The 27,839-nt window shown below is 36.2% G+C and overlaps 1 protein-coding gene across 2 annotated transcripts; it reads right to left on the bottom strand.

Annotated features, from left to right (window-relative positions):
- Positions 1-414: 414 nt before the first annotated feature.
- Positions 415-27,029, bottom strand: LOC122518527 (fez family zinc finger protein erm-like). Of its 2 annotated transcripts, none has more exons than XM_043637507.1 (2): positions 26,261-27,029; positions 415-2,929 (listed from the first exon to the last, which is right to left on the bottom strand). In XM_043637507.1, exon 2 carries the CDS (start codon positions 2,920-2,922, stop codon positions 1,597-1,599), a length of 1,326 nt encoding a protein of 441 aa, XP_043493442.1. In that variant the 5' UTR covers positions 2,923-2,929; positions 26,261-27,029; the 3' UTR covers positions 415-1,596. The 2 variants fall into 2 exon arrangements, with proteins under 2 accessions (XP_043493442.1, XP_043493443.1); XM_043637508.1 differs by lacking the exon at positions 26,261-27,029 and adding an exon at positions 4,395-4,683.
- Between the last annotated feature and the right edge of the window lie 810 nt (positions 27,030-27,839).

Raw genomic sequence — 27,839 nt, 5'->3', positions numbered from 1 at the left:
TTTTTTTTCGTCTTGATTCTATTGCAAAGAGCCAGTTTGTAATCGTGAAATTACACATTGGCCTAAACGATCGCGACGTAATTCTACGATGAATGATTACAACGATCGATAATAATTAAAGGATCCAACATTTCATTAGCTATCTACGAATCGACTTAAAAACTACTATCACACCGAATTTATACACTTTTCTGTTTTTTTTTTCTTTTTTTTTTCTTTTTTTTCTTTTTTTTCCGTTTTTCTTTTTCGTTAATATATCTTCTTTTTTTTTTTCTAAATGATATATCATAACTAGAGGATTTTATAATTTTTTTTTTCTCGCGTATGCTGCTCCTCCTTCTCCCCCCCCTCTTCCTCCTCCTCCTCGTTCAAACGTTTCATTCGTAATTTTCTTTCCTTTTTTTTTTTAATTTCCTTTCCTTTTTTTTTTACTTTATATTTCTAATCCTGCCTTGAGATCCATAAGGAGTGTGTTTGATTTCAATTAATCGTATTTCTCGAACGATCATTTTGAAAATCGTGTTTTCTTTGTCACAGACGATTATGCTCTAAGTATTTAATTACAAATTTACGTGATGATCCATTTCATATATTTTCTTTGATATTCTCACTTTTTCATTCTTATGCACATTCGTTCATTCACACACACACACAGACACACAGACACACGCATATACATCCACGTAGAATCTAACGCAAACCATATCCATGTATTTGCTTTGCACATACAAATATATACAAATATTTACAGGTACGAGTTAAATCATCGATAAGAAGCGTACCGATCTTAATCGATAATCATTTGATTTGTTCGATACATTTATCAGTTTCCTCTTTTTATTTTTGTCCCACAAAGTTTTTGTCATTTAGATTATTTTTACGTACGCAAGATCAAACACACAGAAGTGTTTCATTAATTTTCAGGAAACTGAGTTAATTGTCAACAATGATGATTATCATCATCATCATCATAATCATCATCATAATCATGTGTTAACGTTTAGGTGAACAATACGTTATTCACTGAATAAGCACGATGAGAATTGATAAATGTTCGAGGGTTTAATACTCGAACAATAAATCCGTCAGTAACGATTAAGAAAGATTTAGAATTAGTTCTCGCGAGAATGACAAAGATGTCTTTTAGCCGAAACAGGTGTAATCGTTCCCAGTGGTCTCCTGAACAGCACTCTACTCGATTAGGTTCAAAAGAGTCTACCATGTTCGGGGAACATAATTCGCCTTTGATCCAAATTTCAGGAGGGCAAGCAGGCAGGCAGGCAGGACTGCATTCGTCCCATAATCGGGATTTGTGTTGGATGACATTTTATTCCTAAATCTGAGATGAATGTTTATCTTTTTTTATCTTTTTCTTTATAAGATCGTCGGGGATATATTTTATCTTCTTTTTGTTTATTCTTTTAGTTATATCTTGTTGTTGTTGTTGTTGTTACTTTGGTCAGTCTCAGGTAAACGTGGTTGATTTTGTTCTCACTTAGATGGTTGAGCCAATTGAGCGATGTCTCCGGCGTAACAGGGAGGAGCCAACATCAATGGGCATTGAGTTTTCCTCGGATAAGGAATGTTCTCACTATGTCACAACATTTTAGTGAGATAACTGGTTGAATTTGGTGGCGGTAAGAGGAACGGAGTGACGAAGGAACGTCCATCGGGTGGTTGATGCATCGACGAGTAACCCGGTTGTTGATTATGGCTTTGACTGGAAGTACCCAATCCGGCCAATACGGGTAATCCAGTGTCGTGTAATTTTCTCATGTGTTTCTTCAAATCGAAATTCCTGCAAAATCCTTTGCCGCATATCTTACAGGAGAATGGTTTCTTATCGTTGTGGGTGTGCATGTGAAAAGTAAGATTGTAGATCTGATGGAATGCCTTGTTGCATACGGTACACTTGTAAGCTTTCTCGTCGTTATGCGTCAACCTGTGATTCTTGTAATTTCCTTTCTGATGAAATCCCTTGCCGCAAACCTCGCATCTGTACGGTTTGTAATTGGTGTGTATGCGCGTGTGCGTGTTCAATGTTGAACTCCTGTTAAACGCTTTACCGCAGGTCTGACATTTGTGTGGTTTTTCGGCTGTGTGAATGATTTTATGCCTGCACAAAGTACTAGCCTGACGAAATCCCTTTCCGCATATCTTGCATACGAACGGCCGTGCACCCGTGTGCACCGGCATGTGCCGCGTAAGATTGTAATGCGCGTTGAAAACTTTTCCGCACTCGGAACAGGTGAACGTTTTTTGTTTGTTGGTACCGTTGATCTCGTTACGAGGAGTAGGACTTTTCTTTCCCCGTTGGCTTTCCGGCGAGATCGTCCTGAGGCTAAGCCTCGAGGAAATGGAAGTGTCTTGAACGGAACCCTTTTTGCCGCGTTGATTTTCCGGCGAGATCGCGACCAGGCTAAACCTCGAGGAAACGTAAGTGTCCTGAACAGAACTCGGTGGTGGCGAGGTTTGGGTTACGCTCGGGGTGGTAGCTGGCGAACCTGGAAAGGCCCTTAACAAAGGACTCGGATTATAGTAGAGGAGGGGATAAAGATTCTGATGCCTCAACGTTGGCACGTATTTTTTGAACGCCGATTCCAAATGAGCGGAGTAACGTTGACTCAAAGCTGGGAAGTGGGAAGATGCCTGATGAAGGATACCAGCCGGAGTGGTCGTGGGTGTTGCGGTAGTCGTCGATGGGGGTTGTGTTGGTGGTGGTGGTGGTGGTGCTGGTGGGACCACCGCTGCTTGAACCGTCTGAGCTGGGTTCGCTTGTTCGGTCAAACGTTTGTCCGGTTCCATGATCTTCGCTATGGAGAAGGTCAAGTTCCGAGAGGATGGTGGGGAGCTCACCTTCTCCGGTGGTAGACTGGTCGGGGTCTCCGTCGCCATCGTGTTGCCAGTTGAGAATGGTTGCATGATACGCCTGAAAAATGAATAAATGAAGATTCCTCGTTAAATCGTATCATCGAAAAATCTTTAATCGATCATAGGAATATATCCGAAATTACAATAGGAAGCCAGCCACGTTTCGTTGGCTAATTCAACTAGTGTTTCTCGAGCGAGGACGTACTGAAGTGTGCCAGGCATTGATGCTCGAGTAAATAGAAGAGAGAGAGAGAGAGAGAGAGATGGGAATAGCGAAATCACGACGATCAATTAGATGACTTCGAGGATCGTCGTTTATTATTCGTGCGATTTACCCTATGCAGCCAACCAGCCATCCAACCATCCAACCATCCAACCAACCAGCCAGCCAGCCAGCATGGACCCGTTTGTGAAAGCACTCGCGCGCGTGCGCATACGAGCTAGCACACATATAATATATGTATGTATATGTATATGTGTAGAGACGCATTACCAGCATAGCCCACATGTCGGCGAATCCGAGTGAAACATGTGGTACCGCTATTATATCCACTCAATTGGCCCTCGTGTTGACATAAAAAAAAGAACGCTCCGCATTGAACGATGGGGGCTGGCAAACGTCGAGCAGCTTTGCGTCACAAAGGAATCCTCGCGGTAGTACTACGTTGTTTCGCACTCTAACGTTGCCTTTAGTATTCACGTGTCTCATGATAGACATTACTTAACCGTTCCTACAAATTCCTATTACCACCATCTATTATCCTTCAGATTTTTTTTCCTTACGAGTTACTCCTCCTCCTTCTGCCCCCTCCCCTTTATCGCAATTCTTATTTTTCATATCCTAATGAAAATCGACAGTTCAAACTATTTGTTCTAAGAATCCCGTATATGAAGCTGTTTAAATGCAAGGTTAACCGAGCCATTAAGTATGTGAATCGTTAGAGAGGATAAAGGATGAGGGATGGGGAGGGGGCAGAAAAGGGTATGAATGGCAACGTCTGAATGAGACGCGAAATGGTCAGCACTGTTGAAGAGCAAGCTTTCCAAGAGCAAGGTTTGCACATCGAAAAGTAGAAATGTTTGCTCCCTCGGATGACGAGTTATACGTTTGGACTTGGAATGACGGTTTCAATTGGTTCGGGTTCTTCTTCATCTACCTTCCCATGATATAGTAGTCGCTTGCTTCTGCTGTTTTTGCGATTCTGAACTACTACTGTTTAATCTTCAATACGAAATTTATGATGGAGGGTAGTCGAGCGTGTAAGAGAGCATGCTGGAAATACCGGAGACTTATTCATCCGACTAGGATGAATTCACTTCCCCCTTTTTCTTTTCTTTTTTTTCTTTTTCATCGAACTTTCAACGAGCTACGAAATAAAGCTTGTTAGATAACGAATAAGATGCCAGTATATTATATTTTGTTGTTGTTGTTGTTGAAATTAAAATCAACGATTAGAACTGACAAGACAAGCGATTAATTTTGATTGATCGCAATTGAGAACATGGATGAAATGTTAGATTACCTTTTGATATATATACCAAAGTAACAAATCCTAAAGCAATCTGCAAAAGGTTCGAATTCTCGCCATCTTCCTGAGAGATCGGTGCGACTTTGGAGAAAGCAGGAAACTGGTGTCAGGGTGGAATGCGACGGGTATGACCCTTCGTCAAGCCCCGCCCATTTGCCGGGTACCTACCTTCGATTGTCCCTGGAGGCAAAGGCAGCCCTAATAACCGTGGGGGTCGATAAGTGGAAAAGCGAGCCCGCTGTGAGAGACGAGAGAGAGAGAAAGAGAGAGAGATTTGAGGAGGGAAAACGGCTACCTCGCACCCCCGAAACGCCCCTATGACCTATAGCCAAAAAGAGAGAGAAAAAGAGAGGGAATACATCGTTGGCCGCCATGGAACGACGAACCACCACTGTCCAAAATTTACCACCAACAAAGCTCCCGATTATTCCTCACCCCATACTCCTCTTTCTTGTATTTTTTTTTTATGCAACGGATAAAACTTCGACACATGTCTTTCTTTCTTTCGTTCCTCTTCTATCTTCTTCGCAACTTTTGTTATATTCGACATTTTACAACAATTACCTAAACTTCCTTCGCATCTTTTTCTGGATTATTTCTTTAAAGCATGGTGTCAATTTTTTGGTCTAACGTTTGTACCAAAAAATGTATCAATGTAAATTATTGAAAAACTAATAATACATATCATTGGTATTTATATATTAGGTTTTTAAATAGAATTTCAGTGTTAACTTTGAGCTTGGTAGTCTGGGAGCCGAAAATTATCCTCCTCCTTTAGGGTATAGTTATTCTGTTTCCGTCTGTGGTCGTCGTCCTCTTCTTCGTTTCTATGTGTATCTATATAAATATATATTGTATCTCTGTATGTGTGTGTGTGTGTTGTGTGTGTGTGTGTGTGTATGAAAAAGAAAGAAAAAAAGAAATAGAGAAGAGCAAAAAGCACAGGGTAAAGCCGCAGAAGGTTGGTAGTGGTGGGGTAGAACGATAGACGATTGGCTAGCGCAGTTATCGGTCGTGCGAACCTCAGGGGAGGGATGATGCAGGGTACAAGGGGGAGTGGGGAGTACGATGGGGAGGGGGAGGGGGAGGGGGCGGGAGGTGGTGGTAACTACAAGAGACATGGTGGGGGTTGGCATTGTTACAGTGCTTAACGAACGGCCGACGTAATCAGTATCGCTCCCTGTTCTCGCGGTACGCAGCCACCCAGCAATTCTACCAATTTATTTCAATCTCGGCGAAAGCATGGCCGACCATGGCTCGAGCAGGGACCATTTTGTTTTCTTAATTCGAACCGATTCGATCGTGCGACCGACCCACGCGACCGATTTCATCCATTTCATTTGTTCCCCTTTACGTTGTTAATGTTGTTCTTTTGGTTTTTTTCTTTTTATTATTTGGGTTCATTGTAATTTTAATATTGGATTGTTGGTATGATGTAATCGGGGATACACGGTTGGAAAGTATTGTAATGATTTTTTAACTGGTGGTGGGGGGGGAATTATTAACATTTGTGTAGGTGAATTAATTATTTTTATGAATGAATTGTTTGACGTATTTTGAGATACATGTATCATGTAATGTGTGTATTTAGGATACTGAGAAAAATAATTTAAGGTTTTATAATAAAAATGATGGCTTTCCAGTGCCTACCCCTATCTAGGAAATACCCTACTTAATAACTAACAGTCACAATAATTGAAATTTGTTGTTGCATTTAATGAGAAATTTGAGTAATTGAGAATACTTCGGCAGACACATTTAGTAATAGTCAAGATTTTGTTGAAATAAATGAAAATAGAGAAAATATTTGAGAAAACGTATCTTTTTATGATTGGCAGAAAATGTACAAAGTTTACCAAGGATTGTTACAAATCCAATCAGCTTCGATAAACTATTAAAGGATGATCATTCGTGGGGATTAGATAGGAACGTTAAAGAAAATCGAAGAACCTCGAAGGAACTTGAAATGGCTTTGCAAATTTACTCGTCACGTTGCCAACTCGCTAATTACCTCTCTCCCCCTCCCTCCGTACCCTTTATCCTCATCAGAACGATAGACACTTCATTCTCTCTTACTAGTCCATTTATTTCTGATCGGATTCGAGAATAATTGAAAGTACCGAACCGATTGTAATAGAAAAAGAAAATCGTTTAATCGATATTAGTTATCCTCGAATTATTTATTTGAACAATCAAAACGATCGTATAAACGAAGAATAATTAATTCGTTTTTCAAAATTATCAGTTTTGCATGGAATGACAAATAATTCGAAAATTATATTAGGATAAACTAGAAACAGTAATTTCTATCTCGCTTGTAGAAAATTTCGAACGAAGAGAACCCCACCTCCCTCTTATTCTTTCGCCCCCACCCACTGTAAGAGAGGGATGGTTTGTTAGAGGATTTGCGTGTACAGGGAGCATCAATCATGGTTACCTCTTACGTGTGTATCTCGGCATGCGTTTTGGACGCCTATCGCTTTTCTCCCTTAAGTGGTGATAAGGAAAATAAGCCACACAGGAGAATACTAACTTTCTAGGTTTGTTGAATTTTTTTCTTGATTTTCTATGGGGCTGGGGGCGGTGTGAGGTTGGGGGAAGGAGATTCAAAATTCGACAAATTTATCGTATTTGTATTTAGTTGTTGTTGTAAATTACGAATGGAACATTTGAAAGAATCTTAAGAATTTGTTGTAATAAAAACGTGTTAAACACTGACATTCAAGAAAAGAAGAGAAAAAAAATCATTTCTTCTAGAAATTGTAGAAATTCTCATTGAAATCGAGAAACATTTTCCGAACGTTATTTTCCTTATCGTTTACAGTCGATTTCTCGAGATGGAAATATTAAAGTTGTCGATGAGAGGTAATACAGAAAAGTGAGACGTTTAGGATTGTCCGACATTGTCCTCGTTTCTTGATCAGCCCTATTAGCCTTGCCCCAGGCATTGTTCCATCACCGACAATCGGCCTTTCGTGATACGTCGTGTGAATGCTTGACATATAATTAGCATTTGGGGTAAGGAAAGCCAAGCCTCGACTGAGGATGACGGCAGACACAATACGCAACCCCCACTCGCTTTTCCACGATCCCATAACTCGACCATGTCGCATCAAACCCCTCCAGTTGACGCATTTCCTTCGATCAACGAGTACTACTTAAATATTTGGACGTTGATACCGCGTGATTTTTGATCTTTATTTAGTCGGATTTAATGATCGGATTTGTGGGATCCTTCCAAATATTTCATTATATATTTGTCAGCGAGAATAACATTTGATTTGTAACTTAATAGTAATTCGTTGAAATTAATTTTAACTATCGCAACGTTATTTGCAATTTTAATTTATATAACTTATTTATAATAATAAATAAAATATTATATTTATATAGAAATAAACAACAAATTGCAAGGCAGTAATTTTGATGGGTTTACCGGTGATAGTTTTAGCGATTCTTTTGTTGTTTTTTTTTTTAAACGTTTCAAACAAAGTTGAACGTTAAGAGGAAAATATTATATGATATTTAATTGAAGATGTGCAACGAAGGGTTGAAATTGAAGTGTCTGAGAAATGGTAGTCAGAGAAACTCGACTAACAACAACCAGCACGGCTTTTGCAAAATGGCAACGAGTCCTGCTGAGTTCGATATATCTCGAATTCACGTATTACCCAGCAGAATTAACGGGAGGTTCACAGCTGCGCAGTCCGCAGGGGGTTCTTCCTCCATTCCTCTTCTCTTGCCAGTTTTAACCCCGGTACCGTGCCACCTTGAGTTCTCTCTCGTTATCACAGTTTTCATTTCCTTTTCTTTTTCTTTTCTTTTCTTTCCTTTTCTTTCCTTTTCTTTCTCCTCTTTAACGCGAACCACCACCCCGTGAGTTTTACTAGCACGGCGTTACCGATAAAATAAACCATGTCATACTAATAATCTTTCAAACTAATGGCCAAATATTCATTATTTTTTTATTAAAATTAAATAAATCAAAAATTACATATATATATTATTTAAAAATTGTATTTATTATTTATAATTTTATGATATTTGAAATATTTGATGATTTTTAAATATTTATATGAAAAAATAATTGGAAAAATTCAAAGTCATATTTGATGACATAAGTTGTTCACCCCTCCCCTTTCTACCTCCCTCCCTTTCCTCCTAGCCAAAGAACAACGGGGGTTGCCGGGGGTTGCTTTCGACTTTTCTATTCTTTTTTTCTTCCTTTTTCTTTTTTCAACGACATACCCTAACCTCGTGGAAAAAAGGTAGTAGGCAGGACGCGTGTGCCTTTTACCATACGTGTGTCCAGAAACAGCGGGTGTCTCTTTTGCTTGCTTGCTTGCTTGCTTGCTGCTTGCTTGCATGCCGTCTGCGAGCGTTCATTTCGCATTTTCGACGTTCATAGTTCGCGTTTTAACTCGATTCTTTTTTTCTTCCTTTTTCTTTTTTCAACGACATACCCTAACCTCGTGGAAAAATGATTGGTAGTAGGCAGGACGCGTGTGCCTTTTACCATACGTGTGTCCAGAAACAGCGGGTGTCTCTTTTGCTTGCTTGCTTGCTTGCTTGCTTGCTTGCTTGCATGCCGTCTGCGAGCGTTCATTTCGCATTTTCGACGTTCATAGTTCGCGTTTGGGCACAAAGGCCCAAAGCCGGGTAACTCGAGATCGTTTGCCCTTCGCTAAACATAATAACGATCACCAACGACGTTTATATGTACATGTATGCGTATGTATGTGTATAATAGGCTGGTGAAATAATGATTGGGATAAAAGTCAGGAAAACAATCGTAGCTGTGCATTGTCACTTCATGGGTCCATTCATTTTCTATCGTGGTAGGTTTGGAACTTTTGGAATAACCATAGAAAACTCCATGGGAATATATATTTGTATTAATAGCAATGATAAAGTTGATCCATTTGTCCGATCATACCGCGGGTATTTAATATTAATTGAACTTTGAAATCCTGTAATCCTGTACCGCAAACAATTAAATACCATATATACATCAATTTTTCTTAGAAAAATTCCAATTCCAATGAGATCCAACAATGAATACAATTTACGATTTGTTTTTTTAATCATCATCATCATCATTATTATTATTTCTCGCAATCATTTCTTCCCTCTTGCTTGCATGAACCGAGTATAAAAAGTAAAAATAAAAAAATAAAATCAAATAGGTTAACAATAGTTAAAGCATAGATTCGCAACGTCCGGTAGGAAATCGGCATGCAGACTGACGGGGAGGGGTGGTGGGGGGTGTTCGTAAGAATCTACTTTCTTGATCGTCCCCCTCCCGTCTCCCCGTACTCACCCCATCAATGGTAATAGACAATGAGCATAACAAACGGGGTAGGTTACTCCCCCCGGATTGTATGTTTTTTTTTTCTTTTTCTTCGGGTGTATAAAAAAAAAGCAAACGAGCAAGCAAGCAAGCAAGCAAGAAAGCAAAAAATCAAAAAAGAAATAAAGAAAGAAAGAAAGAAAGAGGTGGAAAGAACACCCTCGCGTTTGTGTGCGTGGTGGGGCGGGCGTCAACCAACACGCTGCTTCCGCTTGTAGTTTTTCATTCACTCGTTGATTCACTCGAGACTAACGAGAAATAAAGAAATAAAAAAGGAAGGAAGGAAGGAAGGAAAGAAAGAAATAGAGAAGAATAGGTTCGAAAATTCGATACCAGCTTGGCGCGTAGCAGAGAAGGGGAACGGGGGGCGGGTGGGACAATGCAGAAGCATGGGTTTACCTTGAGAAGGGTGGCGCGAGCGAGCGGAAGTCTCGCGTGCCATTTGCCTCTCCTTATTCTACGTTTACCTTGGCTATACTTATCCGCGTGTCCTCAGAAATCATCTTAAGATGAATGAATCACAGACGGGGGGTGGAGGAAGGCGGGGAAGGGGACCAAACGACTCGAGTGGCGCGTGCCCCGACGCAACCCAGACGATCGGATTCAAGGATATCGGATCGCCGTTGGTAAACGATCGGATCGAATTCAAATGTTAAAAGAAATAATCCGAAACATGTTTTGGAAGTTTTAACGGATCGGAAATCTGAAAATCAATTAACGAAGATTGAATTTTCACGTATTCTTTAAACATAATTTTATTGACAAATTCATATATGTAATTTTATTCGATTAAATATGAATTCACGAATCCCTGTAATAAGTGGCACACAAATGATATATTTTTATAGAAATAGTATCGATATATAATACTAACGTGTCATTTAGAAATAGTTTGAACTTTAGTGGGTGTTATTTTAAAACACGTTTTATCGTAAAATAGTTTAGGTCAAGCGATAAAGTTTTGTTTCTTCGTGTCTTGAAACTATTTTGCAAAGAATAAAAAGAAGATGGAAACCTCGCGCGAAGGTGGTATTATCGATGTAAAAGAATAAACGAGATGGTCGCATGCAAATCACGTCACAGACTATTGGTTCCTTATCAGATATCAGTTATGTGCTCGATTTAGGGTGCGTGCAGTCTATTACATCCGCGATCTATTGATAAGCACGTCAAATCCGCCAACAACATATTCCTCGGGGAACGAGCCGTGCCATTTCAAGAGAGATGGAGATAGAGTAAGAGGGTTGGAGGGTCGAAGAAGAAGAAGGAAGAGGAGGAACGAGGAGGAAGAGAACGAGCAACCCCTTTGAGAGGGTAAAGTACTTCCAATCGATCACGAACACCTTTACAAGATTGAAACTATTTCCAAGCTAACTTTCTCATCGATTATTTCGAGAAAATAAAATGAAAATATTTAAAGAAATATCGATACGCGTAGAAATTTGTTCTTAGAAATTCATACCGGTGGTACGCCATTTGAATGTGCTATTAAACGGTGCGTAATATAAATTATAATATAATATGTAAATAATAATATATAATATAAAAAAATCGAAAAGAAATGAATGTTTCGTTTAAAAGTTAAGTATAAAAGCATAATCCTTAAATTAAAGTAGACATTGATCACCGTTTCCTCCCGGTTGACACTTAAAACTTGGCCTCGTACCATGGTCTATGGGGTATATAGGTAAAAACTTCTTGGACGTCACTTAATCTTTCTCTGTCCCTTGTTCGAAAATAAGTGGGTATCCGCTCGAGCAGCATTCCGTTAGGGCAACGCGTTGGAAAGAACTGGTCCGACGACTGCCATCTGCCACCCCCAATCCCTCGAGGGGCTTTCTGCCGATCTTGCTGGGGAAAGAGAGAAAAGGACGGAACAAAAAGACAGAGAAACTGAATTCTCGCGAGTGGTCGAGACGTCTGAATGCCCTTAACCATCTCCTCCTCCTCCTCCTCCTCCTTCTGGTTACCTACCCCCGTTAAATTTTCTTATTCTGTGTTCTTTCTTCCTTTCTTAATATATTTTTCTACTTTTTCTTTCTTTCTTTCTTTCTTTCTTTCTATCGGGAACCTTCTTTATTCCAAGGCAAACCGTCATACGGTGCTTTTCATCGAAGATTAAATAGGATATTACGCATTAAATGTCGCAACTTGCCCTTGCAGTTCGTAACCCTCGCACCCTGCCATCGTCTCGTCATCCCCCCCCGTACTGTACTTCTTATTTTTTTCTTTTTTTTTTTTTCTTTATTCTTTAACAACGTTCACCTTTTAAACGTGCTAAGACTCGACCCTCGAATGCCGAAAAGTAATCCGGTGTTAAATTCTCAACTCGATTCTTTTATCGATTACTTTTTATCTGATTTGATTCGTGTCGATCGTAATGTTTCTATTTTGTAGATAGATTTGAACTATTATTTTCTTGTCTGAATAATTTCGTATCATTCTAATACGGTTTCTTATCTTACATTCATTGACACTATAAAAATAAATGATTACAAATTCTTATCTGATTCCGAAATATTAAAAAGACGAAAAAAGGAAACCAAACAGATTTTATTAAAAAAAAAAAGTAAAACAATAAGATTAAATCGTTAGATCAATCGTCCCCCCATCCCTGGATTTTTTCTACGATCTCTCGTAAAAATAGTCATCGAAAAAATTGGGAATCGTCGAGTTAGTTTTAAAAAGTAAAAGGAACAACAGCTGGCAAAGCGTTGCGTTCGCGTCGTGAATTCCATTTGAATAATTCGATCGGTAGGGCGCGTGCCAAAGCGCTCGGCGAATCTTCTCTTGGAACGAAGTACCCGATTGGTCCATCTTCGTGGGTAGACACGTGGCCGGAAGTCGGTGTACCTTCCAAGCGTTTCCGCTCGACGATGAATAATACCGTCTACTCCTCCCACCGTCGCAGCTCGCCTTTCGCAATCGGTCTTTTGTTCCTTTTCTTTCTCTTTTTTTCCCTTGTTTCACTCTTCTTCTTCTTCTTCTTTAACCGTCTACGAGTAGAACGCGTATGTACGTGTGTGTGTCTCTACTAGGGTTGCTTACGTTTTTTTCAAAAGGTCAACAAACGAACCGAGTGAACGAGAAGAATAAGATGAAGAAGACTAAATAATTAGGATGCCTGCTAAACTCGACGAGTTTGCGAATTCGTACGTTTTGTTGAGAAGCGTTATTATGTGAGAATTTGTTCGTATGCTTTTTAGATTTATGACGTAAAAAATTAATAAGAAGATCGATGATAAATTTTTGAATTTGAACATTTTCCCAAAGGTAGATAAGAATTTGAATTTTTAATAGCAAATTATCGAAAAGCCAATAGAAAATTCGATAAGTTTGCGAATTTGAGCATTTTGCTGTAAATAAGATTTTTTTCTTTTGCGATTTAAATTTTTCTTTTTTCATTATCGAAAGGTCAACAAACGAGCTAAGTGAATAAGAAAGGAAAAAAAAAGAAACATACTTGATCCAGAAAATTCGATAAGTTTGTGAATTTGAGCGTTTCGCTATAAGTAAGAGTACGATTTCGTAAGTAGGTACGGGCGTGTTTCCTTTGTGGTTCAAATTGAATTCGCTGAACTCTAGAATGGGAGAGTCTGAAGAGAAGTGACTACCTCGAGAACGAAAGAGTGAGAGAGTAAGAGAAAACAAGAGAAAGCAAGAAAGAAGTAAGGAAGGAAGAGGGAGTTTGATCGTGTAATCAAAGTGACCACTCGACAGTTTATGCGATAAACGTGACGAGGGGTCGAGAAAAACACGACAAACTTCGTGGCGTCGCTCGGAAAAAAATCACTCCCATCGCATTTTCCCAATAAGAAGTATAACTTCAAAAATAGAAAAACAGTAGGGGTGGTGGTGGGTGAAGGGGGTGAAGGTTGAACGATGAACTGTAATAGTATTGGTCGGTGAGTTGATGCTGGTTGAAGAAAAAAAAAAATAAGGAAACAGTAGTTTGAGTGAAGGGTGAAGGTTGAATGATGAAGGGTAGTAAAATACTATTGGTCGGCGACTCGATGCTGGTTGAGAAATGAGAAGTTTATTTAAGACGAAATCATCTTTACTCGATTAAGGGTAAGTGAGTGCGCGTGGCACTGTGAGAAAATCGACGATGACGACGAACAACATCATCAACAACGACAACGAGAACGACGACAAGGATGAAGAAGAAGAAGAAGAAGAAATAGCAGAGGGGTTGATTTGGGCGTCGTAGAAGGCTGGTCTATGGTGTACGTGTTATTGCTTGTATTGTGGTAGAACCCTTCGGTCCAATGTTAGAAGGGGTGGCTTTTACTTGACAAACTCTCCCCGGAGAATTGAAGCTTCTCGCGGCCCTTAAACGGTACGAAGGAGTCGCTTTCTCGCGCACCAATAGAAACAGGAATGAAGAGAAGTAAGAAGAAGAAGGAAAGGGGGAAGGGGGGAATGATTCGCGCGAAAACTACTTGTTGGTCGATACGGTAATACCGAAATCCTCAAATTATTACTTGGAACACGAGACCGATCGCGTTTTATATATTATTTATTTAATTAATAATTTATTCTTTATTAATTTAATAAAAAATGATACCTCGAATGGAATGTAAAAATGATGGTATAAATTGTTAGACGAGTCAATTTTAACCAGTCATTTTAACACGTCTACTGTTAATTGAATCGTCTCGATAGGTCGATTATTCTCAATTTAAATTCATCTAAATACAGTCATTAAAATTGTATCACGCAAAACCCGATATTAGCATAATCGTGAAAGAAAACAAAAATAAAAATCTCAATCGTCATCTTACCTTTCCTTTCCTTTTTTCTTCTTCTTCTCAGTTACCTTTCTTTTTCCGTGTTCTTCTTTTTCGTTTTACATTTATCTAATATATTCACGGAATACACGTTAAGAGAGTAGGACGAGGGGTCGGTATAGGATAATAAATATTTTTCCGAGCACTCGTTTTCCGCTTCGCGCCTTCAGGGTAAGGTGCCCCATCGTAAAAACCGAAATTTTTCTCTCTCTCTCTCTCTCTCTTTCTCTCTGAATTTTCTCTCCATGACTCGCACAGGAATTACCCCTCGAGTAGAGTCGTTCTGTCTTGTCGCCTAATTGCGAATGTTCACGCACGTTGCGTTACCTTCATCGCTTATACATATACACATACACATACACATACATATACATATATACTCTTCTCTTCTTTAACACAATCATACTACACACACGGAAACTGAAATAAAACTCGCTCTCTCATAAACACGTACACGCACACACACATAGTAATACTTTTAACGATTAGTATACTGCCAACCGAGTTTGCAACTGTATCACCTTATATCAATCTTCCTAAGTGAGCAATGCATATGCTTGCTTGCGCTTCACGCTGTAAAGTTTAGCTGCTTTACGAGAGGTTTTTATAAGAACAAAAGGTAAAAGAAGGATGAGGGGGAGTAGTAGGGTGGGTAGGGTATACGATGGATCGGACAGGGTTAGGGCCAGACTTGGGTGATTCCAGGGGGAAGCAGCGGGGGTGTTACTTTGTAGCGTATTACCACTGGGTAGCATTCTTTTTTATGCATATGTATGCATATATATGCACACGGAGTTGAAAGCACCGGCCGGATATAACCACCTGCCTGCCTGCCTGCTTGCTTGCTTGCTTGCTTGCTTGCTTGCTTGCTTGCTTTTACCTGGTCTCGTGAATGCTCGAGCACACGTATTCACGATCATGGTTCTTCACCTTTTACGTATTTACGTACGTAAAGGTACAGCCTTTTAAAATCTAACGGGGGAGTAGCTGGCAAATTTATTGCCCGAAGGTGCCACAACGGGCGTTTATGATGCCGGTGCGAGTTAACGATACTAATTAGACGCTAACAAAAACCTGGGTCTTAACTCTTGGGCTTTTTATTATTGTTCTTATTGTTATTATTATTTTATTCGTTTTTATTCTTTTTTTTATTTTTTTATTTTTTTTTTTTATATTACACAAATTTATCGGGTATTTTGATACGCGGAGTATTGTTTTGTTTTTTTGTCATTTTAATTATTGGCGGGAATATATTAAGTGTGGTCTTGAAAAAAGATTTATAAATATTATAATTGGATGCAAATAATGTTTAACTTTGTTCCCCGGTTTATATGTCATGTTAATAAATTAAAATATATAAGTAAATATAAATGTATATATTAATGAGTGCACATATATAATTATGAAAGTGGTTTAAGTCATATGTTTCTTGTTTCGAGATATTTAAACGATTACATTTGAACATTAAATGAATTTTATATAATATTGAAATAACAAATACTATATTCAAACAAATAACGTATCCTAACATTTTTTTATTGTCAAATAAAAAAAAACTAAGACGATTTAAACGTAACAACAATTTACCCGGAACAATATTGCCGCGTTACAAATTTTAAATTGATCCCAACGACAACGTTTAAACCTATAAATATACGTTTAAATGAATAAATTATTAACAATGTGTGTGTGTGTGTGACGTCTAGCCGTAAAAACCTTTCCAGGAATAATATCGAGGACTCTCGTTAATGCCTGTCATTTTACGCTCGTCATCGTTTCAACGAGATACGCGCTAATGCAAATAACCTACGAAAAGAATAAAAAGCTCCGAAGCTTTTTATCCGAGTTTTGAATATAAGCAAGCACTCCGGTTCTTGAGCAACCAATCTTATCTGATGCCGAGAGCTGATTGATATCGTCCTGGAGCTTCGAAGGGCTGCTTTTTCGAGCTTCTTTCTGTCTCTCGCGTTTTCCCTCCGTCATTATAAACCACCCCCCCACACTTAACCCCCTCCACCCCTTCACCTTCCACCCCCATTGGCTTTATGAATCGTCCGAATAAAGATAGACGATGAGAGAGGAAAAAGGGGGAGGAGTAAGGGGGGTGGGAAGCAGGAGGAAGGGGGTGGTTGGTACCGAACGTTTAATGCCTTCGAGGTAGATACACATTTAATCATAATCTAATATTTAAAAGGTAATTTCACGGGCTGTTTACTTCGTGTAATCCAGCCCTCTCAACCAACCCCCTGCCACCCCCGCCACCCTCAGTACACGTACGCTTTTCTTCCCCTTCCGTACATAGTAGGTACTCGTTCGAGCATGGGAGAACTATGGGAATCGCATTTTCATGAATAGAATCACTTCCTGTGGCCCCTGATCTGTGTCCGCCATTGGCCATCTTGTATTTTACGCGTACGTTAGTTTATTATCCAGTCGTGCGAACTTGAAATTAACCTAATCGTTCTTTTAATTTGAAAAAATGTTTTTTTTTCTGTTCTATCGTTTTCTCTCGTAAGTGGCATAATAATTTAATAGTTGAGAAAATGATCGTTGAAAGGTATAATGTAATAATTGAGTCGAGTAGATGATTATTGTAAGTGGGATTTTTTATCTCATTTATTTCGTTTGCAAGGGTGTTAGGAAAATGGATTATTAAAAAGGGTGATACTCGTTGTCGTTGTTGATGTTCTTGTAGCTATAATTATAAGATTCTCATCATTTTGGTAATCTAGAAGAACCAACTTGACTAATTGTTGATATCTAATCGAGAAAGATCGTTGAAAGGTATAAAAAGTGGGATTTTTTATCTCATTTATTTGGTTTGCAAGGGTGTTGGGAAAGTAGATTATTAAGAAGGGTAGTACTTGTTGTTGCTATTGTTGATGTTGTTGCTATAATTATAAGGTTCTCATCATTTTGGTACCTGGAAGAACCAACTTGGCTAATTGTTGATATCTAATCGAGAAAGAAAAAAAGAAAGAGAGAGAGAGAGATAGTTAACGTTGAAACGTCCACGTGGCGTGCTAATGAAAAAGCTAATATATTCGTTTAGCCCTCGTAAACAAGAACGAGCGTCGTTATTATCGCGGTAAGAGGTCATTGCGATTAATCGCTCTCGCCGTTGATTCATTCCGCTTAATTTATACGTAAATTATACCCAGAGTCGCCCTTTCGGGTGCTGCTCACAGTGAATAAGCATGAACTTCCGTTCTCTACCGTACACCTCTCTCCCTCTCTCCTTCTCTCTCTGTCTCTCTCTGTCTCTCTTTACTGCTTATTCCCGTTTCTCTTTCTCTTATTTTCTGTTACATTTATAACTGGTGGTAAGCATCGGTTAGAAACATACTTTTCGACCTATCGCACGACGACCATGGGTTCTTATGAGGACAATAGGTGTAGGACGACGTATTTTTTAATGATTTTCCTAAATTTTTTTAACGCATAAACAATATATATATATATATACATTACAGTATTATATTAAATAATTTGAATAAAATATACGATTATAATATATTTATTCGAATAAAAATATTATTAAAAAATTCAAGAATTATTTATTAATCAATTCAAAATATATTAAAATGCAAGAGAGAGTATGAATGCACGCATTTATAAAGCGAAAATTTGCGTGTTAATGAACGACGAACACCTCTTAATACGCGCACATACATCTACATACGTATAAGTTAACTACACTAACACGGTATATAGATACACTTATACGAATACATGTAAATATATGTAATTACACGTGTGTTTGTGTACATAGACTTGCATGCAAGTAGATCGATAGTAGTACTCGTATAATTAATGATCGTTTATCTGAACTCGGCTTCATGACATTTAACATAATACGTTGCAAAACGTGAGATTAAAATAATAATAATAATAATAATAATAATAAATAGCGTTTTCTTCTTGCATTTGGACGTTGCAACGAGACGATGACAGGCACGCGAGAGATATGTCACGGGTGAAAAAAAAAAAAAGAAAAAAAAAATGAAACAAAATGAAAAGGGGAAATCCCATTCTGTGTTTTGTTTTTTTTTTTTTGATAATAGTAAGGTTACAAAGGTATGTACGATAAAAGATTAAAATAACAAATCAACGAGACCTTCTTACATTTACCTTGTTTTTTTTGTTCCATTCTTGTTCGTATTACATAATATTACATGTATATTATACACTTAAGTATGTATGTGTGTGTATATATGTTTATGTAATTATATGTATAACATATGCATATGTGTAGGTGGTCTTGTTTCATACCTGGACATACAGCGAAGTGGTAGGTTAATTAAAATAATCGAGATAACAGGAATAAGCATCGAATAATTAGCAGTCTCGTGGCGAACGAGATAACGCGATCTTCGAATCGGGCCTGGAGGACTTTCCGACCGTGAAAAGAATTTCACGCTGTAATTATTTTTTATGCATATATATATCTTTGCTTCTCTTGAATTTTTACGGGTTATCGTATTTTCCTATGATTTTTTTTCCTCTTCCTTTCTGCCTACCGTAATTTTATTTTCTAACGAAAACAATTGGTACTTAAAGTTGTATTATAAGAATAATAATAAAATCAATAATTATTTTTATAAAAATATAAAATATAAAATGTACAGAAAAATATTATAATATTATAATATAATTTATACAAATATAAAAAATTTATATTTATAAAATATTGATGATAATAAGATAATTTATCGCAATTAATTTCAAGATTATTATATCGTAGAATAATAAAAAAAATATTATTATTGTTAATTGATAATTATATTAGTTCGAATTAAATTGTTTTTATTGAAGATCGTAATACTTGTGTGTAGAAAAAAACAAAAAGAAATAAAAATAAAAGAAAAAGTAAAAAAATGTTTCGGATTAGAATAAATATTCGAAGAATTTATTTAGGATTAGAATGGAATCATAGTAAGTAGCAAACATCATAGATAAAAGGGCTTTAATGTATGTTAAGCTGGTTTTCCTCCGTGCTTATTAGTCACGGCATGCTTCAGCCACATGCAACGTTGAAATGGCCATCGTGTAATACGTCATAATTTCCATAGCGTGACTGAACACTCCTACAACACCCCAAATCCGATTTCTTGTTGGCACCTATACGTACAAAATTGAATATCCATATACAAAATACATATTTGTCAAAATTGTCCTTTGTAAGTTGAAAGTGCGATTATGATATTTCATTTTCTATAATGAAAACAATTTGTATGAATAACACGAACACGCTCGACAGGTAAAAAAATCGTAAACGAAGAAATAAATAAATTATTTCGAATAAACGACGACTTAAAAATTTTTTAACAAGAATAACTTGGACAAGTTCACCTGCCCGAAACTCGTATAATTTGACCAATAAAAGTGCATTCGTGAATTTAACTGTGTGTTCCATGCTTCAACTTATTACCAATTATAATATTTCATTCAATTAACGAGTCTCAAGGTTTATTTATTTATAGTCAATCGATATGATCCAATTGAATGATTATTTTCTTTCTTTATTTATTATTTATGGAAATAATTTAAATTCTTTTATAAACAATAAATAAATAAATTAATTAATTAATTATTTAATTAATTGTGTCAAAACGTGTTCTGACAATCTTGGAGAAATACAAATGAGAAAATAGAAACTAAAAAAATAAATAATAATTATTTAAGAATAATTTATAACAATGCGTGACGTTTATTGAACCAATCAGGATTGACTCGTTCGTAGAAATAAGAGAGAAAGAGAGGGAATGATCGAATCGAGTCTTTATTGACCGGTCAAACGGAGGATAATTAATTTTATATACGATGGGCGTGTTACGTGCACATCACCGAGGGTTTGATAAAACCGACGTTGACCCTCTGCCAACCTGAGTGCACCATGTGAACTATTTTGTAATAATAACGCGAACATACGGCTCACGAAATCGGATTAACTCCACTTAAAAGGATGTTTTCGATATTGCCCTCAAAATTACATTTTACGAGTCATACGTAGTTATATATTCCGAGGTTAGAATTCAGAGAATTTTCGAGAACCTTGAACGAACCCTTTTCTCGATCATTTACGAATTTTCCACGCACAATTTTCCAAATATTTCATTTTAAACAAACTATTTATATTAATAAAAAGAGGAAACAAAAAATAAATTCGTTAAATAAATTATTATAAGAAAGTTATTATAATACAATAATCCATAAATACAAATACAAATACAAATATGATTGATAAAGGTATTTGAATTGAAAATGATGAGCTTAGGTATATCATCAGCGCAAAATAAGAGATCGTTCAGATGTGGCAGCATAAAAGAATTATTCGATGCTAATCGTCAGCGTAGTAGGAAAGCTAATTTTTTAAAGAGCACAGCGAAAAGGGGGTGCTAACAGACGAGGCAACCCCCTTTTACACCCTCTCTCACTCTCTCACTCTCTCACACACATTCTCAATTCGATCGTACACGCAAACGAAGAGAAAGAGAGAGAGAAAGAAAGAGAAGCTTCACAACCGGCTCGTATTTCTCACCCTCCAACAAGATACCAACCACCTTCGACCCCATCCTCGCTTCGACGAGCTTCTACACGCTCGCATACACGCGCTTTCTCATTTGAAACGACACCCACCCCCACCATCCTCCTCCTTCCCTCCCATCCCCGGCAGCACCCCCGTTTACTCGTTCGCTAAGTTGGGCCGGTGCAAACGTCGTAACACTGCAAGTGTTATCTGACTAACCATCGCTGATCCTTGCCGACTAAGGTTTATTGGGGGAAGCTCGAGGAAGAAATAACAGGCAGAAAGGGTAAACTAAAAGTCACTAGAATATAAAGCCCCGTACCGAAAAATGAACCGATAGTATTTCATATTTTTTATCCGATCGTAAATTTATTTATCTTATTTGCACACATATCTTGGATTATTTTTTATTATTATGGTTTATATTTTAATATTTTTGTTATTTTTTATATTTAATAATTTGTTTAGAGATAATTTAATTTAATTTAAATAATTTTTGCACAGAGAAATATTTTATATTTATGTAATATGATGGGTGCAAAATTTGACTAGCATTTTCTATAAGTAAAAATAAAAACTAAATGTTTTATAATCGTGTGCTCTTTAATGATCAATTCTAATTTGCGTACGATACATTTTTCTGATCAATTCATGTGTTTGTAAAATATATTTTTCATATTTCTATTTATAGAATAGAAAATAAAATATAATATAAAAATATAAATATAAAAGTAAATATAAAAATAAAAATTCATATTAAAATTTTAATTATATTATTTATAATATTTATTGATTATTAATTATTATATAAATAAATAATCGATGATGATGTTTTTCAAATATCTACATCATACACCATTCGAATAGATATATTTCATGATATGCACGAAACTATATTCCAAAAATGAAACTCGTTTGAACTTCCTTTAACGTTTTATTTTACGGTTGAATCAACCACGATAAAAAGAAAGAAAAAGAAAAAAAAAAGAATCCAGGCCCCGGGGTGGGTCATGAACCAACATATCGACAATCAGGATGCAACGTTCGATCGGATAGGATGGTGCATGGCCTCCTCAAATATTAGCGGAGGATCGCGGGCTTCCCTTTGAACGAAAATCCCCGAAACTTTTTCTTCAATGGCGAATAATCGGAGACAGCTGGCTCGATGCGAAATCAAGTAGCGTAATAATACCTAGGTTTCTGACATTCAAACAGATAGAAGTAGAAAAAGAAAAAAAAAAGAAAGAAAAAAAGAGAAAGAGGGAGACAAGAAAACGATGAGAACGAAGAAAATGAGGGTGGGGATGGTGGTGGTGATTATGGTAGTTATGGTGATGGTACTATTCGCTTCGAAAAATCTTTTCTTTTCATAAAAACACGATGACATACATATACTTTATAAATCATACTAAACTATTCACCTAACTAACATATTTGACTAACAAATTTCCAAATGGTTTGTTTTATAAACAAATTTGAATACTAAAACGAATGATTCGCGTTTGTAATCAAATATTATTAATTGTAAGTGTTAACAAAAGTGATTCCAATTGAAAGAATTAAAAAGTATTCTAATCTTATGAAACAAAAAAATATAAAAAAATCATTCTTGAAAAAGAGAAAATAAAAAAAAAATGATTTTATTTCGTACCTCCCAAGGATGATATTTATTTCGAATTTGGCCAGGAGACTAATTCAAGTTGCGTTATAAAAAATGTGTCTGTTATTTTTTCTTTTTTTTTACACACAAACAAATACTCACAGACACACATACGGATAAATGAAAGTTTGTAAAGATTGGAATAAAATATAATGTATCAAAATATGTGTATCATCGGTGTTAAATAATCCTTCTTTCATGAATTTAGTTTAATATTCGTTATAGTTATGTGACGTATAAATTTATATTATCAAAATGAAGTAAACACGTTCGATGACGTGTCAATAAAATTTGGGTTTAAGTTAGACCTTTAAAGGAAGGATAAAACAGGCTTTCCGTGTAACCGGCTGCTCCAGCCAATAAACCGATATCTCGTTTTTGAAAATATTTATTTGCTCGTATTTCGAATGGTCGTGTGTGTGGTAGTAAACCGTCTGCAATTAATGTCCTTCTTCTTTTTCCTTTCTTTCTTTCTTTTACTCGTTCTTCTTGTTCTTCTTCTTCTTTTAAATGTTGACGGACACGTGAAAAATAAAAGATCCACGATCCGGCGATAGGAGCACGGTAATCGCGTGACGATTCCTTCAAATATTGAACCGAACTTTATTTTTTATGTTTTATTTCTTTTTCTTTTTTTTTTTCAGCTTGCGTAGATTCGTCAGGTGCCCTCGTAACGTTCCCTGACAAATTTGACGCCTCCTCGTTACCCGTCGCTAACGTCTGCTCGCTCTGCCACATCTTTTTATTTTTATTTTTATTTTTATTTTTGTCTCTTTTCATTTTATCGTTCTCGGGCACGTTCTTATTTGGATTATATCGGATGATACTTATACTGGATCTTTCGGAATATTTATTTTTACGAATTATTCCAATATTTTGGCGAGGAGAAAGATATTTTATTTATGTTATGAACGATTTATTTTTTTTAACTTTATTATTTAATCATTTGATTACGTTTTATAAAATTGATCTAACGATTTTATAGCTTTTTTCTTTATTTTTAAAATATACATTCAACGTTAGTTTTTGATTTTTTTATATATTTTTATTTACACGTAACTAAATATTATTTTTAATATTATTTTTAATATTATTTTAATTTTTATATATATATATTTTATATTATATTCATTTTTAGTATACTATTTTTAATTTTTCCACCATTTCTCGCGTCATTTCACGATTGTCATCAAATTAAAAGAACAAAATCTAACATTTTTCTTCCCAACGTTACAATTAACAAATAAATAACGTAAGAATGATCGAATAGGTTCGATAAATGATCGATTAGATGAAAAACAAGAAGAATAAGAAGAATAAGAAGAACTTATTTGGATATTAATCGTCCTAGAAAACGAACACCCTATCTCCAAGTGTTTGTACGAGTTTTCAAGAGGCTGCAACACCCAAACCATCTTTCAACGAACAACCCTCCTCCTCCTCCTCCCCCCTCCTCTTCTTCACCACCACCATTTCTTCCTCCTTCTTTCAAACGCAACGAAACACTACAACAGGAGAACCCCACCCTCCCCAACCCCTCCTCCTAAATTCTTCTAACCGTTCCCTCACCTCAGCCCTTTTTCCTTTTCATTATTATTATTATTATTATTTTTTTTTTTTTATTTCAAGCAGGCGACACACTCGAAAGGCCTACTACCCTGAGTTTAGTATACTTCTTGACAAGAACAAATGCAACTACTATGACGAATATGCCGAATACTACTCTGATACTTTTCATAGTACTCGAAAACCATTCTTTTCAATATGCATTTGTATTATGTATTTTTATATATATATGTGTGTGTGTGTGTGTGTCTGTTGGCATACACATATATGGTTTTGTTTTATGTATAAATGTGTGTACGTGTGTATGAAATATATAGAAAATGTTTTGGTGTTGTGTTAATGTAGGTGAAAACTTGTTAACCGTGTGCGTTCGATGAATCCTTCAAAATAATAGCTCGTCAATGGGCATCGTGTTTATAAAACATCGCCAAACCGAACTAATTGTTCGCTAATTTCCAGTGGTACTACAGAACCGCCGTTCCATTAACAATACTTCGAAACACCATACCAAGTATAACTAATACATATGTCGTAGGTTTCTTTTATGGGGTTTTATAAGATAATGATCTAAGTGTTTTTTTTTCTTTGAAATGTTTTACTCTTTTCTTTCTTTCTTTTTTTATTTATTTATTTATTTCTTAGGTTTTGATATTTGATTCTTTTGTAAACATTGAGAAAAAAATTAAGTATTTTAATAGTTTTTTAGAAAAGTTTTGTATTAGCCTAACGTAGGATGGGATTTAAATGTTTCTGATGAAACTTTCACATGCGTGAGTTCAAAATTCAACAGTTAATTGAAAGTATTAGGAATTTTGAGAAAATTAAGATTGAGATTTAAGATTTTGAGTAAATTATATTGTTATATATATAGGAAATTTAGATAATTCTGAACATATGATAATTGTAGAATATTTTGATCACAATAATTTGTTAATCATAATTATTAATGATTATAATCATGATTAATTAGAAAAAAAAAGAAAGAAAGAAAGAGAAAGAATGTGATAGGAATAGTTCCTAGTCGATTAATTGAAAAATATTCGTTCATCTTATTGGTAAAGGATTCCAAGAACTCTTCTTTTGGGCCATTGTACTTTATCAAACGCGTCGGGTGATTTAATTCCTTTTTCTCGGGTTTAAGGACAAGGAGAGACTCCATCGTATAATCCCTGTTATATCCAATTAAGAAATCTGGCTAATTTTGCTAAGCTGAGTGATCCCATAATTCTCACTTAATTCTTCTTTAGCTTTGTGTCTGAAGATTCGTAATGGCTAACCTTCTTATTTAGCTTATCAGAGGATTCTTCAGAGAAAAGTCATCTTTTTTTTCATTTTCTTTTTTTTTACGACATTGTACACAGTCGGAACAAAATTATAAAAATTAAATTTCAAGAATACAAAATATTATATTCATTTCAACATAGTACAAATACTTATTACTTTTTTTTCTTTTCAAATATGAGCCTAATAATATTCACGTAAATCTGATCGGCGAAAAGAAAATAAACGACGATAGAATAATTCACAAAAAAACATTCAACAAAGATAGAATAATTCGTCATTAATATTTTGTTATATTTTTTATTTCATAATTTTATCCACTGCGTGTATTGGATTGTATAACGAAAAGAATTTCAATTTGTTTTTTGGGCAGATACCAATTGTATTTGATACTCAATTCTATTATCACATCGTTTTTTAATATTTTTATTGAGAAATAATTATCTAAAATGTCTTTTAGATAGGAACTTCATTTCTGATTTTAACAAATTTTGTTTTCTCGATAAAAAAATGTGATAAAAAATCCCTGACGAATATTTCATCGATTTCTTTTCTTTTAACGTTTATCCGGAATAGAAAAATAATACAAAATTGTTATACAAATAGATGTGTAACAATCCTATGCTTATTCTAACGAAAAAAAAGGGAAAAAAAAATATAAAATACCTATTCGAAGGTACTTACAAAATCAAAGAAGAACCGGCGAAGATCCGACGAATTTTGATTGCACAACGCCGTCGTGATCACAACACCATTCCTCTCTCCCCTAACGTCGGACACTTTCATCAATCCAAAAAAGTCGTCTTCTAAAAAGTTGCGCTTCCTCGATTCCAACGATGTTTCAAATTTCAGACGATTCCCAGTGAAATAGAAGCAAATCTCGAACAATCAAATATCTTCTCACGTAGAAACAAAAAAAAATAGATATTTTTAATATGGCTTATTATATAGTTAATAAATAATTGCACGTAGATTCACGACATCCTCGAAATCATTCGGGATCAGCACGACGAGGATTTCAACGTTCGATCTCGCACGATATTTTCAAAACCATTTGGATTTTTCATCTCTGATTTTCTTCACTTATCGAAAACAACTCAAAACGTTCTTCTGTCTCTCTTTCTCTTTTTCTCTTTCTCTCTCTCTCTCCCTCTCTCTCACAATTTCACTCTATCGATTTAGTTTCCTCCAAAAGTAAAACGTTAAAAAATAAAACGAAACTTCTTCTCGATAATATTCGAAAGACAAACAAGAAAATCAATATAACAACAATAATAAAAATTAATAAATAAATTAAATGAATGAAAAATTAATTACACAGAAACAAGTAACTCGTACTAATTCGATTCGCGTAAAATCTTCTTAACATCACCGGTTTATATACGAAATAATAAATACAGAAAAAAAACAGAGAAGAACCAAAAAAGAACAGAAAAATCCCAAAAGAAAACAACGAGCTTTTAAATAATCTCAGATATATAAATGAATCCCTAATTTTAAGAAAATCCGAACTGATACTGTCTTATAAAATATAATCCTTGTCAGAAGATAACAAACGAATATAAATAAAAACCGGTGAAAAATGGTGGTTCGGTTTTAGAAGAGAAACGACGACTATTTAACGTGGTGTGTGTTCAGTGCCCGCTGCCGAGAACTCAAACGAGCTTTTCCCCAGGCTTGTTTGACACAGCAACCGCTGCCGCTGGTGTCGTTGGTGCTGTTGCTGCTGCTAGTGGTGGTGGTGGTGATGGTGGTGATGGTAAAAAGGGAGGCCGAGGATTTGAAGGAACATCAAATGGGGCGGGGCAAGGGGCGGAGCAATCAACAACAGCAGACCACGCCCACCCGTGGTTGCTCGACACCCGTCTGTGCCCTGTGACACCCTCTTACTTGTTCCATCTCTTTCCAATCTTCAATCTATCTCTATCCTGTTTTACCTCTCTCTGTTTTACTTTTGCCATCATCGTTTGTTCTTCTTCTTTCTCCTTTCTCTTGCTGTCTGTCTGTCTGTCTGTTTTTCTGGGAAATGAACTCGACGAGGTGACACCGAACGCCCCGACGTCAAAAGTGCAGGCAACCGACCAAAGTCTTACCTTTTATTTCCTTTTTCTTTTCTTTTTTTATTTCTACCTTTTCGTCATGAGAATTTCTACGATCCTTCTGAACTCTGACACAATCTCGTAGAAGCCACAGTTACTCTTTCTCTGTTTTTATTCACCGTAACCGATCTTATCTGCTTTCAGTTCTTCTCGAATTATCGATC

Source organism: Polistes fuscatus, unplaced genomic scaffold (genome assembly GCF_010416935.1).
Source record: "Polistes fuscatus isolate 324 unplaced genomic scaffold, CU_Pfus_HIC Scaffold25, whole genome shotgun sequence".
NCBI classification, from domain to species: Eukaryota; Metazoa; Arthropoda; class Insecta; order Hymenoptera; family Vespidae; genus Polistes; species Polistes fuscatus.
This window is presented reverse-complemented; position numbering and strand designations above follow the sequence as displayed.